Source organism: Dysidea avara, chromosome 3, assembly GCF_963678975.1.
Source record: "Dysidea avara chromosome 3, odDysAvar1.4, whole genome shotgun sequence".
Classification (NCBI taxonomy): domain Eukaryota; kingdom Metazoa; phylum Porifera; class Demospongiae; order Dictyoceratida; family Dysideidae; genus Dysidea; species Dysidea avara.
In genome coordinates, this window is record NC_089274.1 from 23,198,347 (window position 1) to 23,212,674 (window position 14,328).

A 14,328-nucleotide genomic window follows, 5' to 3' on the forward strand; every position below is an offset into this window, starting at 1 on the left:
CCACATACCTCCCACAGGAAACAAAAACAAAGTGAGGCACTTTTAGAAGGTAAACTACCTGAAAGTTTCCCCGTACCACTAAAGAAACAAAGAAACTTGTAAACAAATTTGTACGAGATTGTGTCATATCATCTCTTAGCCCACAAAGACTAAAACAATTTGCATTATCACTTGGATTAACTGATACTGAGTACGAAAACGTTGAGTATAACTGTCACCATAAAAATCCTAGTGAACAATGCAAATCATTAACATTGTAAACAAATGGTATGAGAAGAAAGGGACTGATGCTACTGCAGAAAACTTTAATGCTGCCCTTAGATCTATGAAACACAAAGAATTGCAAGATAACTGTCTACAATTGTTTTGCAGTGAGGAGTGTGATGAGTGATTTGTTGTAGATACATGCATGTTAGCTTTAATTTGATAAATACTGCAATTGAAATTTCCGAATAATCTGTCTATTATATAACTTATATTTTCATATATGTACATGTCACTGAAAGTATTTTATGCTAAGTACATGGATGATCCTCTCACAACACCCTTGATATCATCTTCTTTACGTTGTTCCTGTAACCTTGCCTTAACGTAGCTACTGATAAGTGGAGCAATCTCACGACCCTGTGTGTACTAGTGTTACAAGATGTACTAGCGGTGACATACAAATTTACATAAGGTGTTTCACGTACCATGAGGTTGCCACACTTTAGGTCAATATATTGTCTTCCTGAGTGAGACCTCGACTTTCTAGTAGAGACTATCTCATGGAAGGGAAATGATAGCAAACTCTCCTATGAGGTGAACAATGACAGTCATTAGTTATGTAACCACAAACCATATGTGGGTTCAGTGATAAATCCCTTTTATTTATGCTTAGATGGTACAATTAAGTGAGAATAACACATTGTTGGGTTAACATACTCTAGTTTTGTTGCTGAGGAAGAACAAACCATTCTTGTTCACAGCTAGTAAACATTCTCCCACCACTTTAGGATGTGAAACACTCTGTGTATGGATAGTACATAAGGTCATCACTTACAAGTATTTCTTACCATGATAGGGAAGAATCTTGAGGCATACATTGGAAACTTCATTATGACATCTACAAAAGTAGGATCATAAGAACAGTATATTGTACTTTGCGTGGGAGGATCAAAGTGGTGAAGTGTACCATAGTTACCATAAAGTATTGTGTCTGCTCATAATGCGTAATTGAGCAGATATCGTACTTGGGCAAATATAGTACAGTCATGTGGAAAATGTAGTACAGGAAAGTTACGAAAACAATCCCACCAGTTTGCTATACACAATACATCATATAAACAGATAGTCTGATCACCAAAAATTGAAGCAGTTTAATTGATGAACACTCCAAACAAGATGACCAGTACAAGTACAATATAATTAACACTTAAGGCACTGCCTGTGCTTGTGTGTATACAAAAGTACAGCACTTAGTGTGTCTTGACAGTACTTGGCTTTGCCTCATGCTGCATTAGCCTCTCGACACTCCCCCTTGTGGTGCATTTTCTGTACACAAATGTGGGAGCGCTTTAACTATAATGTGTTTACATATTACCTACCCATGAATTTGTCCCTTACTCCTTTCACTGCCAAGTGCTGTGCTGTGCAGTGGACTGGAAATGAAGTACTTTATCCGGCCACTGTTGTGGTTTGAATTGTCATGATACTGATGGTGGTATTAACTTGGCTGTCTGCTTGCTACATGGTATACAGCATATATATTACAAACACTTGTAATGCACTATGTACACAAAAATCTGAAGACTTTGACTGTCATATACATGATCATGCCTACCCAGTGAAACAATGGGCCACATGTACACTACTCAGGTGCTATGAGTCAAATCTCTTGGAGGTATATAGGACTGGTACTCCGCAAGAGGCTGTTCCATAATGTCTCGCATGTGAAAAAACCTAAAGTCCTACCTGAACTTCATCTGTTTGTGAGACATGGACATCATAAGTGATATCCCACTAAAGCATCTGTTTCCACATGCAGTGGAACACATACATGTAGCCACATAATGTACCGCAAGAAAACACCACACAGTACATTCACTACTAACAGTGAAGGAAGATCAGTCTCTCCTCGTGCTCTATGTTGGAGTGCAGCTAACAAACAGACAGTATCCATCAACTGTTGTGACATCACTCCCCCATCCAGTTGAACAAGATGTGCTCTCATGAAATCAGGCACAGCCTAAATGAAAGCCACATAACCTCCATCAGTACAGTCTCAATTCTACCTGATGATAGAGTACACTGCTATATAACGAGTTCTCCAAATTCCATGAATTGAACCACATCAACTTCTGAAAGCACAACTTGTAGTTGAGGTTCTGACTGTCCAACATGGCACACACATCTTGCACATACTCGTGTGGTGATAAGGGCAATGGTAGTGTGTCTGTATAAGCTGATTAGTACAACACTATAGCTACTAGCAGCACACTTACGCTTCCCTAGGTCAGCATGTATACCAAATTCTTCAATGTCAGATTCTCCCAATAGGTTGAGCATGGTACATAATTCCTTTAGTAAATCATATGAGGTCTATACAGTTTCATAAAATGTAAAATATAGCAAGATATGAAGACAGACAGACTTACAGTACATATTCTAACTCTCAATACTTTACTGTCATCTCCAGGCAAGTGGATGACTTGACGTTTTACAAAACGGCCCACCTATTGGACACCAAACTGTCTTACCACAACAGCAATCATAAGACATCCTACTATTATTGCTTCTATCTCTTCTTCCCCTGGTGGATTCTTCCTTCCACCATATCTGACTGTCTTCCTTAAGTTAGAATCACACATGCTGGCCATTGCTATAAAATAAAGTTATAAGCAATGTGTGCATACACTAGCTGTGTGGTACCATGGAATTCTCTCTTAGAGTCAGAACTGTTAGCTTGTAAGTAGCTCAACAGATAAGGCAGTAGCAACTCTGAACAGTTAAGGTATCCAGTACAGATAACTAACAATTTCCACCCACGCTCACAACTATCACTATTGGACCATGACACACAGTACAACCTGACCATGTAGTGCATTATACTCACTTCTTACTGCTCTTATTGCTGGTGGTCTGTTTCACCAGTTGATAATAGATCTCATCCTGTAGTTCAGGGTGTTCACGGGCTGCCTATAAATTATACAGTGTGGTCCAAGTTGTGAGTGACCATATATAACTACAGGGGCATAGGAAGCATGGGTGCCATGGGTGCTTGGGCACCGATAAATATTTCCAGTGGCATAACTAACAGGTGTCAGCATACTGTTTTATATATTACTAAAACGATCGAGATACTATGACTCTAGTAAAGCAGTCACAGTATTCGTTCAGAGAAGTTGTGTAGTCAACTATGTAGTTATAATTATTGATTTTGATTATCCATTGCTATCAGCTTGTGACCTTTCTTTTTTTTTTTTTTTTTGGTCTTCAGCTTTACCACTGGGTACCCATAAGTTAAATATCTTCCTACGCCCCTGAGCTAATGTGGACAGTACCTTGAGTATAGCCATCACCAGTTCCTTCTCACTCTTTCCTTTACTCCCATGAACTTCATGATGTCTATGAATACAGTAAATATAATGTGTAAGCATGGGCTCCTTGTATAGATGCAGGGATGAAGGTATCCATGTATTAATTAACTATGCGCCCCACACCCCCCCCCCCCCCCCCCCCCCAAATGCTCCCACACACACTAAAGCATAGGGTAGTTGGAAAAGGCGGATACGGTCGGGCGCGGACACGGACGTGGACATTTTCAAATAGCACTTTTACATTTGTATAACAGTTATTTCTCATACCTAACGCTGTTATTACAGCAGTCTTTGCTTCCAGACCCAGGCGCCAATCCTTTCATAGCGCTTATCCATTTATAAGCGCACGTGCGAAGGACTAAACCAGCACTCCACAGCATACCAAAGACCATATAGTGTTGTACACATGCTCTAAAGTCTAATACATAGTTATATAGTTGTAGAGATTAGCTTGTATGCCCCATGCAACTTAGCTTAGCAGGCCAAATCCACAATCTTACGCCTTTTAGTACAAGGAGCAGGTGCTTATACCGAGTGTTGAGGGTTTCAAGGACCTGGCCTACGAGATTAAGTTGGGAGATGCTAGATTAATCTCTGTGACTCTGAATTAGATTTCTAGAGTACGTATACAACACTATAATGGCCTTTAGAATGCTAGTCTATCCTTCGCACATGCGTTTATAAATGGATAAGCGCTATGAAAAGATCGACGCCTGGGTCTGGAAGCGAAGACTGCTATAAAAACAGCATTAGGTATGAAAAATAACTGTTATATAAATGTAAAAGTGCTTTTTGAAAATGCCTTTGTCCGTGTCTGCGTCCGACCGTAGCCGCCTTTTCCAACTACTCCTAAAGCATAAGAAGCAAACTCTTGTCTCATTGCCACATACACATGGTCATGAATACCCAGTGAAACATTGGCATGAGTAGGGTGCTTTGAGTCAATGCAGGAAAATCTCATACAGGATTACAGGACTATATAGTACCTGTTTCCTAGATGAAAGTGTGAGCAGTCAAAGTCTTGCCTGAACCTCACCCATTGCAGTGGCGGATCTGGGAGGGAGGGAGGGATAGGGGAATGCCCACGTCCACCACAAAAAAAACAAACAAACATAAAGATCGAGATAGTTTAATCTAATCCAAAACAGCCAAGCTGTAAAAAAAGAGTGCGGCCCTCAAAAAGGCTATGGTGAAAAAAAGATGTGAAATCCAAGGTGGCGGCCAAGAAATGGCTGTGATGGTAGGTTAATGGTAAAAATTTTAATAACGATAATTCAGGTGAATTTTGGTGCCGCTTCCGCCACCTTGGATTTCACATCTTTTTTCACCATAGCCTTTTTGAGGGCCACACTCTTTTTTTACAGCTTGGCTGTTTTGGATTAGATTTCACTTCTTTTTGCATTTGTATACCCCAAAGCCGGCCTATTAACCTATCTTTTTTTCTTTACCACAGGAGGAAAAAAAGATGAAGCAGATGTTAAGTATTTTAAACACTTCTGATTTTATCAGTAAATGTACAATTTATATATATATATAAATAATTCGAATATTTATTACAGAATTATCTACATGGTTGTTTCTTTGTAACTGAACACTCTACAAGGTAACTTCTTCTAGCTGATCTTTCTACAGGGTGATTTGTTTGTAGCTGAACTCTATACAAGGTAACTTCTTCTAGTTGATCTCTGTACAGGGTGAATTGTTTGTAGCTGAACTCTCTACAAGATAACTTCTTCTAGCTGATCTCTCTACAGGGTGATATGTTTGCAGCTGAACTTTCTACATGACAGTTTTTTTTGTAGTTGAACTCTCTACAAGGTAACTTCTTCTAGCTGATCTCTCTATACAGGGTGATTTATTTGTAGTTCATCTCTCTACAGGGTGACTTGTTTGTAGCTGAACTCTCTACATGGTGGTTTCTTTGTGGCTGAACTCTATACAAGGTGACTTCTTCTAGCTGAACTATCTCTTTCTGTAGTTGAACTCCCTACAAGGTAACTTCTTCTAGTTGATCTATCTACAGAGTGAATTGTTTGTTACTGAACTCTCTACAGGGTGATTTGTTTGTAGCTGATCTCTATACAGGTTATTTATTTCTAGCTGATCTCTTGTATTCTCTTCAGGGTGACTGCTCTATTAGGATGACTGCTCTATTAGAGTATCTCGATCTCACACTTGCTACACCAAGTTGGATTTCGTGTTATAACTCCGTGGCTTTAAGTCTGATACTTCTACACCATTGAAGAGCCTTTCTAAGATGATTACTCCATCTGTACATCAATTTTCAAAGCATTACCCCAAGCGGTTTTTCTGGTAGGTGTGACAAGTAGTCGTTTTTTTTTTTATTAGCTAATCTCGATTGCATAATTGTTACACACTGTTGGTTTTTTCGTTGTATCTTCCTGGTTTTTAGCTCGATTTCTTTCAAACCACAAAAGGTTTGAGGTTCAATAGTTAACCTATTCACCCACCAATTTTCAGCTTCTTCTCATAAGCGGTTTACCTTGTAGGCGTGACAACATATTGGTGTTATTTTTCGCGAATAATCGCTAATAACTCTGCTTGTTTATCGTATTCCAGCCAAAGTTGGTACCGAGATGTGTCTTTATACCCCCTTTCTGTGTGCCAAATTTCAAGGTAATTGGATATAGTGTTTGCATTTTATAGCAGTTTTTGTAAGTGTGCGAAAAGAGGAAGAAAAATAAGAAAAAAAATGAAGAAACTAAGCCAATTTTTGAAGTCGCATATCTTGGGAATGCCTGAAGCGATTTCACTCAAATTTGGTATGTGGGGTACTGAAGTTGGAGGGCGTGTCCACAGCAAAAATCGTCTTGTTTCATCAAGGCAGCACAGAGCTATGGAGGTGCAAAAATTGCATTTTTGTTCTTCCTGTCAATATACTCATGGGTGTTGCGCACCGGGCACGACACACTATCGTGTGTCTTGATAGAGCAGTTAGTAAAAAGTAAAAAACTCTAATCATACAATGCGATAGTACTGTATAGCAGGGACAACAAAGGTGTGGGCATAGCCCATGAAAAAACATTACCAAAAAACCAGCCTCACTTTCCACTGATGACAATGAAGCAGTATTGGTTAGGTAAAGCCAAGCCTTCAGTTCAGCCCAAAACACTTTCAACAAGTTGCTATGGACTTTTTAAAACATATATATATATATTAAACGGAGTTTTCTATGCCTTCAGACAAGCATAACTCGATAACTACAGATTTGATTTTTTCACTGTTCAATGTCGCTTTGGCCCAACACTAGAGGTGCCTTTTGGCATATCACAGTACATAAAACGCATTCTTCATGGACTTACCAGTGTCCTCCTTTGTGTCCTGTTCATCTTTGCTGACAGCAAGTGTCAATTTGGCAGTAGCACATGATGGTTTCCCTTCTTAATGGAAAATCGTTTGTATTTTTCATAGTGGCTACTTTGATTGCAGAGGTTCTTCAAACAGTTCTTGATTCGTAATGCTGTGTAACTCATCTTTATAGACAGCAGTAATTTTAAGTTTACATCTTTTCACATGTACACAACACTCAATTATGAGGTATGTGCATTAAACAAATTAAATTAAAATTAAACGGGTTGAACATAGCTGACAACAAAGCATAATAAATACTTCACTTTTCAGATGATAATTGATTGCTGGGGTGTGTGGCACCATTTTTGCTTTTGATGCGGTATACGTGGATTCGCCAGTCATTTTATTTTACAAAAAAAGTTAACAAACAAGTACACAAAAAAATTTGAAATTTTCAATTAGAGTGGGGAGCATAACACATTGATAAAAAGTACTGAAACAAGTACACAATGTTAAATCACAGAAAAACAATAATTAGAAAATGGTATGCATAATATGATCTTTGGAGGATAATGAGGTCTTTAAAATCTACTAAGAGACCTGCTAGCAGAAAAGACCTCAAGCATCACAAATCTCACTTTCGATCATGGATTTGCAATGCTCTCTCCAAGCATAATCAGGCCGATAGCCTGCAGTGGGCAACCAGTCACCCAGGCCAACATGTAGTTAACCACTCTATTCATTTTATAGATATGCCTAAAGGAATTCAATTATGGGAGGTACAATGTAATGTTGTACGTACATTTGTTACGATGAATGGAGAAGTCCAGAAATATCACAGAAAATCTGCTTAGTGCCCATTTGTTTCTAGAGTGTTTAGTCTGTTTTCATCTTATGGATGGACTTTACTAAGACCTAAACTTGTAGAAACATTATTTTGCACTACGTGTAATGTGGGCATGTCCATATTCAAAACCTCACTCGAAACTGTGCCTGTTCTTCGTGCCACTGTGGTGCCAATGAAGGCACAACTTGTGACAACTCGTTCTCATTGTATAAATCCACACGTGTTCTTTACTGACACCATAGGCACTGGCTACTGCTAACCTGTCTAGACATTACAATTGATCACTGCCGTTTCCCAGCTCAAGTCTAACTTGTGAAAGGAAGCAGTGCGAGTTTCGATTTTTTCAACACTTCGACAAAACCATATTCAGTCTTCCATGATTATTTTAACATTGTGTGACGATTTCAATATGACATATAACTCAATCCCACAATGACTCCACCTATATGCCCATATAAAATACATACATTTTTAAAGTCGGTTAGAGACCACGCCCTCGGATCTTCGTGCCAGGTCTCTAACCTACACAAACTGTTAATATCCCTACATACCATAATGGAAATGCACAGTAGGGATATAACACTTATTGTTTTACTGTGATTTAATATTGTGCACTACTCCAGCTTGTTTCAGTACTTTTTATTGATGTGCTATGGTCCCTACTATAGTTGAAAATTTTTTTTTGTGTATTTGTAGAATAGTCACCACATATATAACACTATTGAGAATCCTCCAGCACTATCCCATACATGGGCACAATTAGTCTGCTAAGAGTATTTTGTAAACAAAATACAAATGGTCTTGTGTACGCTATTCTTTCGGTCCACAATAATAGCTACAGCTACAGTAGCTGAACTACTCATGACTGTCACTTATCCCTAACACAACTCTTGATTAATGTAGAAAGCAGTATGATTCAAAAATTTGTGCATAAAACCAATTTTTTTAGTTCTGAAACATTTGAAATAGCTTCAGTGTTTAGGGGACTATACCCACTAGACCCCTGCTCCACAACATACTACCCTGGTGCACCCTCCCTGCCAAACACTTAATTATTTCCTTAAGGCTGGTTTCCATATAGCCACAAACTGCCTGCGTTATTGCCTGAGTCAGAGTGTCTACGGACTTGCTGTGGTTGGCAGCAAAGGTACGCCTTAATTTGTTACAACACAACATGTTACAGGTGTTTTAGTGACACTCTATGAAGCGTGGTATACTCATAGGCACCGCCATGCTTAGTTTCTTCGTGTTGAACATTGCTGGCGTCTGCCTGCAGTGTTTGCTTCCATAAAAAATCTTCCTGCCTGCGTGCCGGAAGAGCCAGGAAGGTTGAACTCCCCTCAACTTTTACGGTGGCTGTGGCACAGTCGTTTGCGATACCGGCGAGGTATTTTCCATATTTGTTACAGTGCCCCCCGTCAATACCCTGGTAGTAATTGCAGGCAATGCACAGGCTATATGAAAAACAGCCTTTAGCCATCACTTAATTATCTCCTCCAGAATAGTGGTTAGTTTATCTACTATATACTACTAAAATAAAAACCGCATCATCATAAGTTGTTATTGATAGGTATTCCATCTTCACATAAACTAAAATCACTTTTACTTTAATCCAGAGTACATGTACTCTTTGGTATAGCTTATTAAAGTTATGAGGCTTTACAACACAATTGCAAGTGCTGTTGTAGGTGTGGTGCAAAAAGTTATGTAGATTACATGCAAGGCCACATTTGCAAGTTGACAAGTTTGCACTACTGGGGAAAAGAAATGGGACACCAGGGAGTTCGGGGAGTTCCAAAGAACCACCCTCTTGGAAAAAAAAAGGTCCACAATTTTAGTATACAAGTCCAAATTTTCATAGCAAAAGTCCAGTTATACAGAAATGCCACCACATTCAACCTTTTAGTATCTATTTTCAAAAAATTTCCCTGGGCATCAAAAGGTCCACTTTTCTTCTAAAAGAACCTACCCAGATAAGTCTGCATAGCTACGGCTTTGGACACTCCATGATGAATGCATTGTACCTCCTTACATGTGTCAGGAGAAATTGATGTCTAATAGTGAAAAAAATCAAGCACATGGTATTTGCCGTAATCAAGGTATGTTGTCTGAAGGCATCAGGCAGTCAAGTAAAAAAAAAATCTGTTAAATAGGTTTTCTAATGTCTTATCAGAAACATGAAAGGTGGTTTGGGTTTGATTCTAATGCTGTCACGGCAATGCATCACCGGTTTCCGGCTAATATTTATCACAGGAATCATCATTCCTAAGGCCACTATTTAATGATTTTTCTGTTCTTCATCAGTGCCCACATGTATCTTTGCTGCCTCACATATTTCCCCATCACATATTTCCCCATTATTAAAGATTTAACCATTATTTCATCTGATTAACCAAATATTGCAGATGTGCAGTTCAGTTTACAAGATTGCTACACTCACACAGTAGCTACCTTGTGCATTGTTTAGCTAGCCAAGAAATGTGAAAGATTGGATGAAGTTCACAAGTAAGAAGTTGATCCTTGAGTGGAACTGATCACATTATGAACAGGACGAAGAACTATATGTAGCTACATCTAAAGAGCTTGCTAAAGAGGATACCTAACTTAGCTAATTGCCTGTTATGCAGTGAGTATCAGGTCCTAGAGAGTAATTGTATTGACCCACCTGCCCACTCTCTACATTTGGAATTTTTACAGAAAATCACCAAATAGTGGCCTTAATATATAGTACTGTAACCGTACTGTATAATTACTGTGTAGCAATTTTTTTCCTAGATAGATGGACTGCTCTTACTACTACCCCCAGCACATGCTGGACAGCTCAATAACACCAGCAACAGAACAGCACTGGCAGAATGGCACTGGCTTTCACACCTAGGTTACCGTATTTACTCAATTTGTGTCCCAGGGGTACTATTTTTTTTGCTCAAAAATAAGGATAAAACCCTTCGAATAGTGCCGCACTGTGGTATTATTCGAGGGTGCACTACTAATATTTTAAACCTGCTACTACTATAGCTATTCCATACTGTAGTTTCATAAAACAATCACAACACGTTGCTACTTATTTCTTCTATCCAGGACCTTTCTTTCACTCAAGTCCTTGTAGCACAACCTTGTCATGCCTCATGATACGTGGTCAATTTACTAACTAATATCTGGAATTTCAATTATGTGACAGCCGTTGAAGTTTTACCAGGACAATGCCTTTCTTAAATCAAGATAACTAAAGGTATGAGAGCACTAGTAAAGAGTAATTAGGAAAGTATAGTACGGTACTATTCGAGGGTGTGGTACAATTAACCCTAAAGCCAATACTTTGGCTTTGGTTCTTAAAAACGAAAGTTTTTTACAAAAAACACGCGTTTTGACATATAAATTTGGGCTCCTGTTACACCATGTAGGAACAACCTATTCCTTCGTGGTTTGTGCTAAACTACTCACAAAGGATAGATCTACAACATCATATAACTTTTACTAACCTTCTTTATTCCGCCTCTCCTTTATGACAGGTAGTATCGTAGCAATTATCGTCTTAAAAACAGCCGAAAATTCTTTCAAACGCATGTTGGCCTTACTTCACGCTCAATCATGCTACAATGTTCGGATAAAGCTTAGGGTATTACCCATTAACCACAGAGTAGTGTGGTCCAAACCGTATATTCATGGGATATTTCGTTTACGAGATACGTGTGTTTGAACGCATGCATGTAATGAAAGCCAATATATTGGCTTTCACGTTTAACGGAACTCTTTTCTTTATTAACATAGGAGCCAAAGGGTTAAAAGTATTTTCAGAAACAAGGATAAAGACCTTTGAATAATACCACACTGCGGTACTATTCAAGGGTGTGGCACAAATCAAGTAAATACGGTACATGTGTGGTACAGTGGGTGTGAGCTGGGTGCATGATGTCACAGAAAGCTTACCTAACATGTCATGATAGGCAGTTCTTTCATATATGTATTTCACACATCAATGTACTCAAAGATATCATTTAAGGCCTGAGTGTGCATGAAACAATAAATCGTTTATATCACGTGATTTACAATCTTATACCTGCTCCATTCCACAAAGAACGAGACAAGCAGCAAACTTGGTTGTCGTTGAAATGGCACAACCCAGCACTGAAAACTGACGCACAACATGATTGTTTTTAAAGGTGTGACCTTATCCAAGAAGAGTATACTAGTCTGGATATCCGATTTTGGCGCCAAAACAAAATTAAATACGAACCCTGGGCGGGAAAAGTTCAAACCCTTCAAACTGTATTGTTACCTTACTACCTTTATCATGGCGACAACATCGGTAGATGATAAGTTTGATTTTGCTTTTATCCTTCCTGATGTTGATCAAGCAGACCAAGTATCAAGCCGCTACAGTTGTGAAGACATGACAAGCGATCTTCCCGAGGACTTCCGGACGATTCCCATGTATAAAATACAATGCAATGGAGCTGTTGGAGTTGTGACTGCTAGGATAGGATACACTGAAAACGCGATGTCTCCCTTGTTTAGAGTATTGTCTTTTCTTGAATGTAGCCAAGTAATCATGTTCGCAACAGCAGCATCATGTTCGTGTGTAAAGGCTAAACTAAATGAACTGATTTCGATAGAAACGTTGCGTGAAACTTCTAATGAAGATGTGAAATTGAAGCCTTTCTTACTACCAAAGAGAACAAAAATGGTTTACCCAGCTACTGCAGTCTCAGAATGCCGTAACAGCCTAGGGAATTCGCGAAAGAGATCTCGACGATACGACGTTCAAGTGTTAGTAAATTTGGGTATCCCGATTGATGTTCTGCCAAAGGACACTGTTATTGTAGCTTTGAATATAGAAAATATACCGTGTAACTACAAGCCAGCTGATGTCAAAAAAGCGTTATTCGAAGATGAACTACACAGCTCTCAATCCCTGGTTGATGCAGTAGCCGCACTTATTCCTGACATTGCTACTGCAGATTACAAGGTTTCGATGCCACTGACCCCACCAGGCACATGTAAGAAACAAAAATCTGCTACTGACGAACTCAAGGATTTGTTTCCTAGTCCAACCGGTATAGCAGAATGTAACAGCCAGGAGGAATTGATTCGTAAATTTGTGGGTGATTTTGTTGTTTTAAAGCTTCACCCAGGGTATTACCAAGATTTTGCTAGATGTCTTGGGCTATCTGAGATTGACTATGCCCACATTAAACAGGACTATTCTGACCAAAATACCAAAGAACTATTATACCAGATAATCCGTGTCTGGTTCGACACAAGAGGGTCTTCTGCTAATGTGAATACCTTTAATGATGCTCTACAAAAACTGAAACACAAGGGATTGCAAGACTTTTTTTTATTTTACTGTCAAGAGAACCGTAAGCCCTAGTGTTTGTAAACTGAATGTTTAAGTACATTTGTATGCACCAGATATATTTTTGTATGTGAATTTTGCAATACCTGCTATCTGTATATTTTGTATAGCCATGTCAATGTTCAGTGCTGGCCACTGTAAAGCTCTAATAATAATAAATTAAAAATTAAATAGAAGTATGTTTGTCCTGTAACTTTGCCTTAACATAACTACTGGTCAGTGGAGCAATACCATGAGCCTGTGTTACAAGGTGTACTGGTGGTGACAAAAGCTTACATAAGGTGTTTCACAGCTGATGACATGCTGTATACTATGAGGTTGCCACACTAGGTCAAGTGTACTGAGACCTAGTAGAGACTGCATGCATCAAGAACTTCCACATACAGGTAGTGGTAAAAAAAATGTGTAACCACAAACAGTCCCTATTAATGCTGACATAGCACAGTTAATGTAATGTACAATTAACTATAGACCATGTGCGTGCTAGGGCGTGGCACTTTATTACATCATCAAAATAATGCATCCACCATTTTTTGAGGGCAAAATACATATGCATTCTTTGCCTAGGAAACTTTAAAATGCTAATACAAAGGAATCGTACTGAAAGATAGAGTATTGCTGGTACAAAGTAAGTTACTAGGTAAAAGTACATATATATAACATACTTGCAGCATGGCAAATTATTCCGCTTAGGGAAGGTTTTTGTAATAGAACACTTGGTACTTTTGCCCTCACTTTTCTCGTAAACTATTGTGAAACTTGAAGCCGTAGCAACTTTTTTCCAGTTTTTTCCTGACCACGCCTTAGAATGCACAAGGTCTATTGTTTCTATAGTTCTGAAAAACGGATCGTTTTTGTTCACAGCTTGTAGCTGTCATCCCACCACTTTGGGATGTAAAACTTTCTGTACATAGTGACAGATCTCAAGCAGGGTTTTGTGGTATTGCCAAAAATCCTTATTCGGTATATTTTTAAAATAATACCTTGGTATTACTAAATACAGTGCTCCCTCAACTCATTGGGCCCTGAGTGTGTTCAGATCAGCACTGGTTCAGATAATCAAAAAGTTCAGATAATAGAAGCCCATTCATTTATAGACAGAGCCTGTTAAATTACTCTAATGGAACACACAAAAAATACTCTAATAGAACAGTCACTTCACTGTTTGGATAAATCGATGGCCGGATAATCAAGGGACCACTGTATAGGTATTGCCCTTGATACTGTACAAA

General features: G+C 38.8%; 1 protein-coding gene across 4 annotated transcripts; it reads right to left on the reverse strand.

The window, feature by feature from the left end:
- Positions 1 to 376: 376 nt before the first annotated feature.
- Positions 377 to 11,945, reverse strand: LOC136250315 (unconventional myosin-XV-like). Of its 4 annotated transcripts, XM_066042507.1 has the most exons (16): positions 11,798 to 11,938; positions 11,668 to 11,742; positions 4,565 to 4,631; positions 3,543 to 3,606; positions 3,095 to 3,177; positions 2,911 to 3,041; positions 2,766 to 2,860; positions 2,637 to 2,714; positions 2,484 to 2,580; positions 2,274 to 2,434; positions 2,094 to 2,227; positions 1,587 to 1,725; positions 1,056 to 1,105; positions 925 to 1,008; positions 693 to 794; positions 378 to 633 (listed from the first exon to the last, which is right to left on the reverse strand). In XM_066042507.1, exons 2-12 carry the CDS (start codon positions 11,672 to 11,674, stop codon positions 1,686 to 1,688), a joined length of 957 nt encoding a protein of 318 aa, XP_065898579.1. In that variant the 5' UTR covers positions 11,675 to 11,742; positions 11,798 to 11,938; the 3' UTR covers positions 378 to 633; positions 693 to 794; positions 925 to 1,008; positions 1,056 to 1,105; positions 1,587 to 1,685. The 4 variants fall into 4 exon arrangements, with proteins under 4 accessions (XP_065898578.1, XP_065898579.1, XP_065898577.1 ...); XM_066042508.1 differs by lacking the exon at positions 4,565 to 4,631 and having other exon boundaries at positions 379 to 633; XM_066042506.1 differs by lacking the exons at positions 4,565 to 4,631; positions 11,668 to 11,742 and having other exon boundaries at positions 377 to 624; positions 11,798 to 11,945.
- Between the last annotated feature and the right edge of the window lie 2,383 nt (positions 11,946 to 14,328).

Bases quoted from the DNA above. Each gene is read 5' to 3' on its own strand.
- LOC136250315 (XM_066042506.1), bottom strand. From the start codon at position 11,886: ATGTTGTGCGTCAGTTTTCAGTGCTGGGTTGTGCCATTTCAACGACAA. The intron at 3,042-3,094 runs GTGAGTATAATG...ATGGTCCAATAG, and splicing joins AGCAATAAGAGCAGTAAGAA to TGATAGTTGTGAGCGTGGGT. The intron at 2,861-2,910 runs GTACCACACAGC...TTTATTTTATAG, and splicing joins CTCTAAGAGAGAATTCCATG to CAATGGCCAGCATGTGTGAT.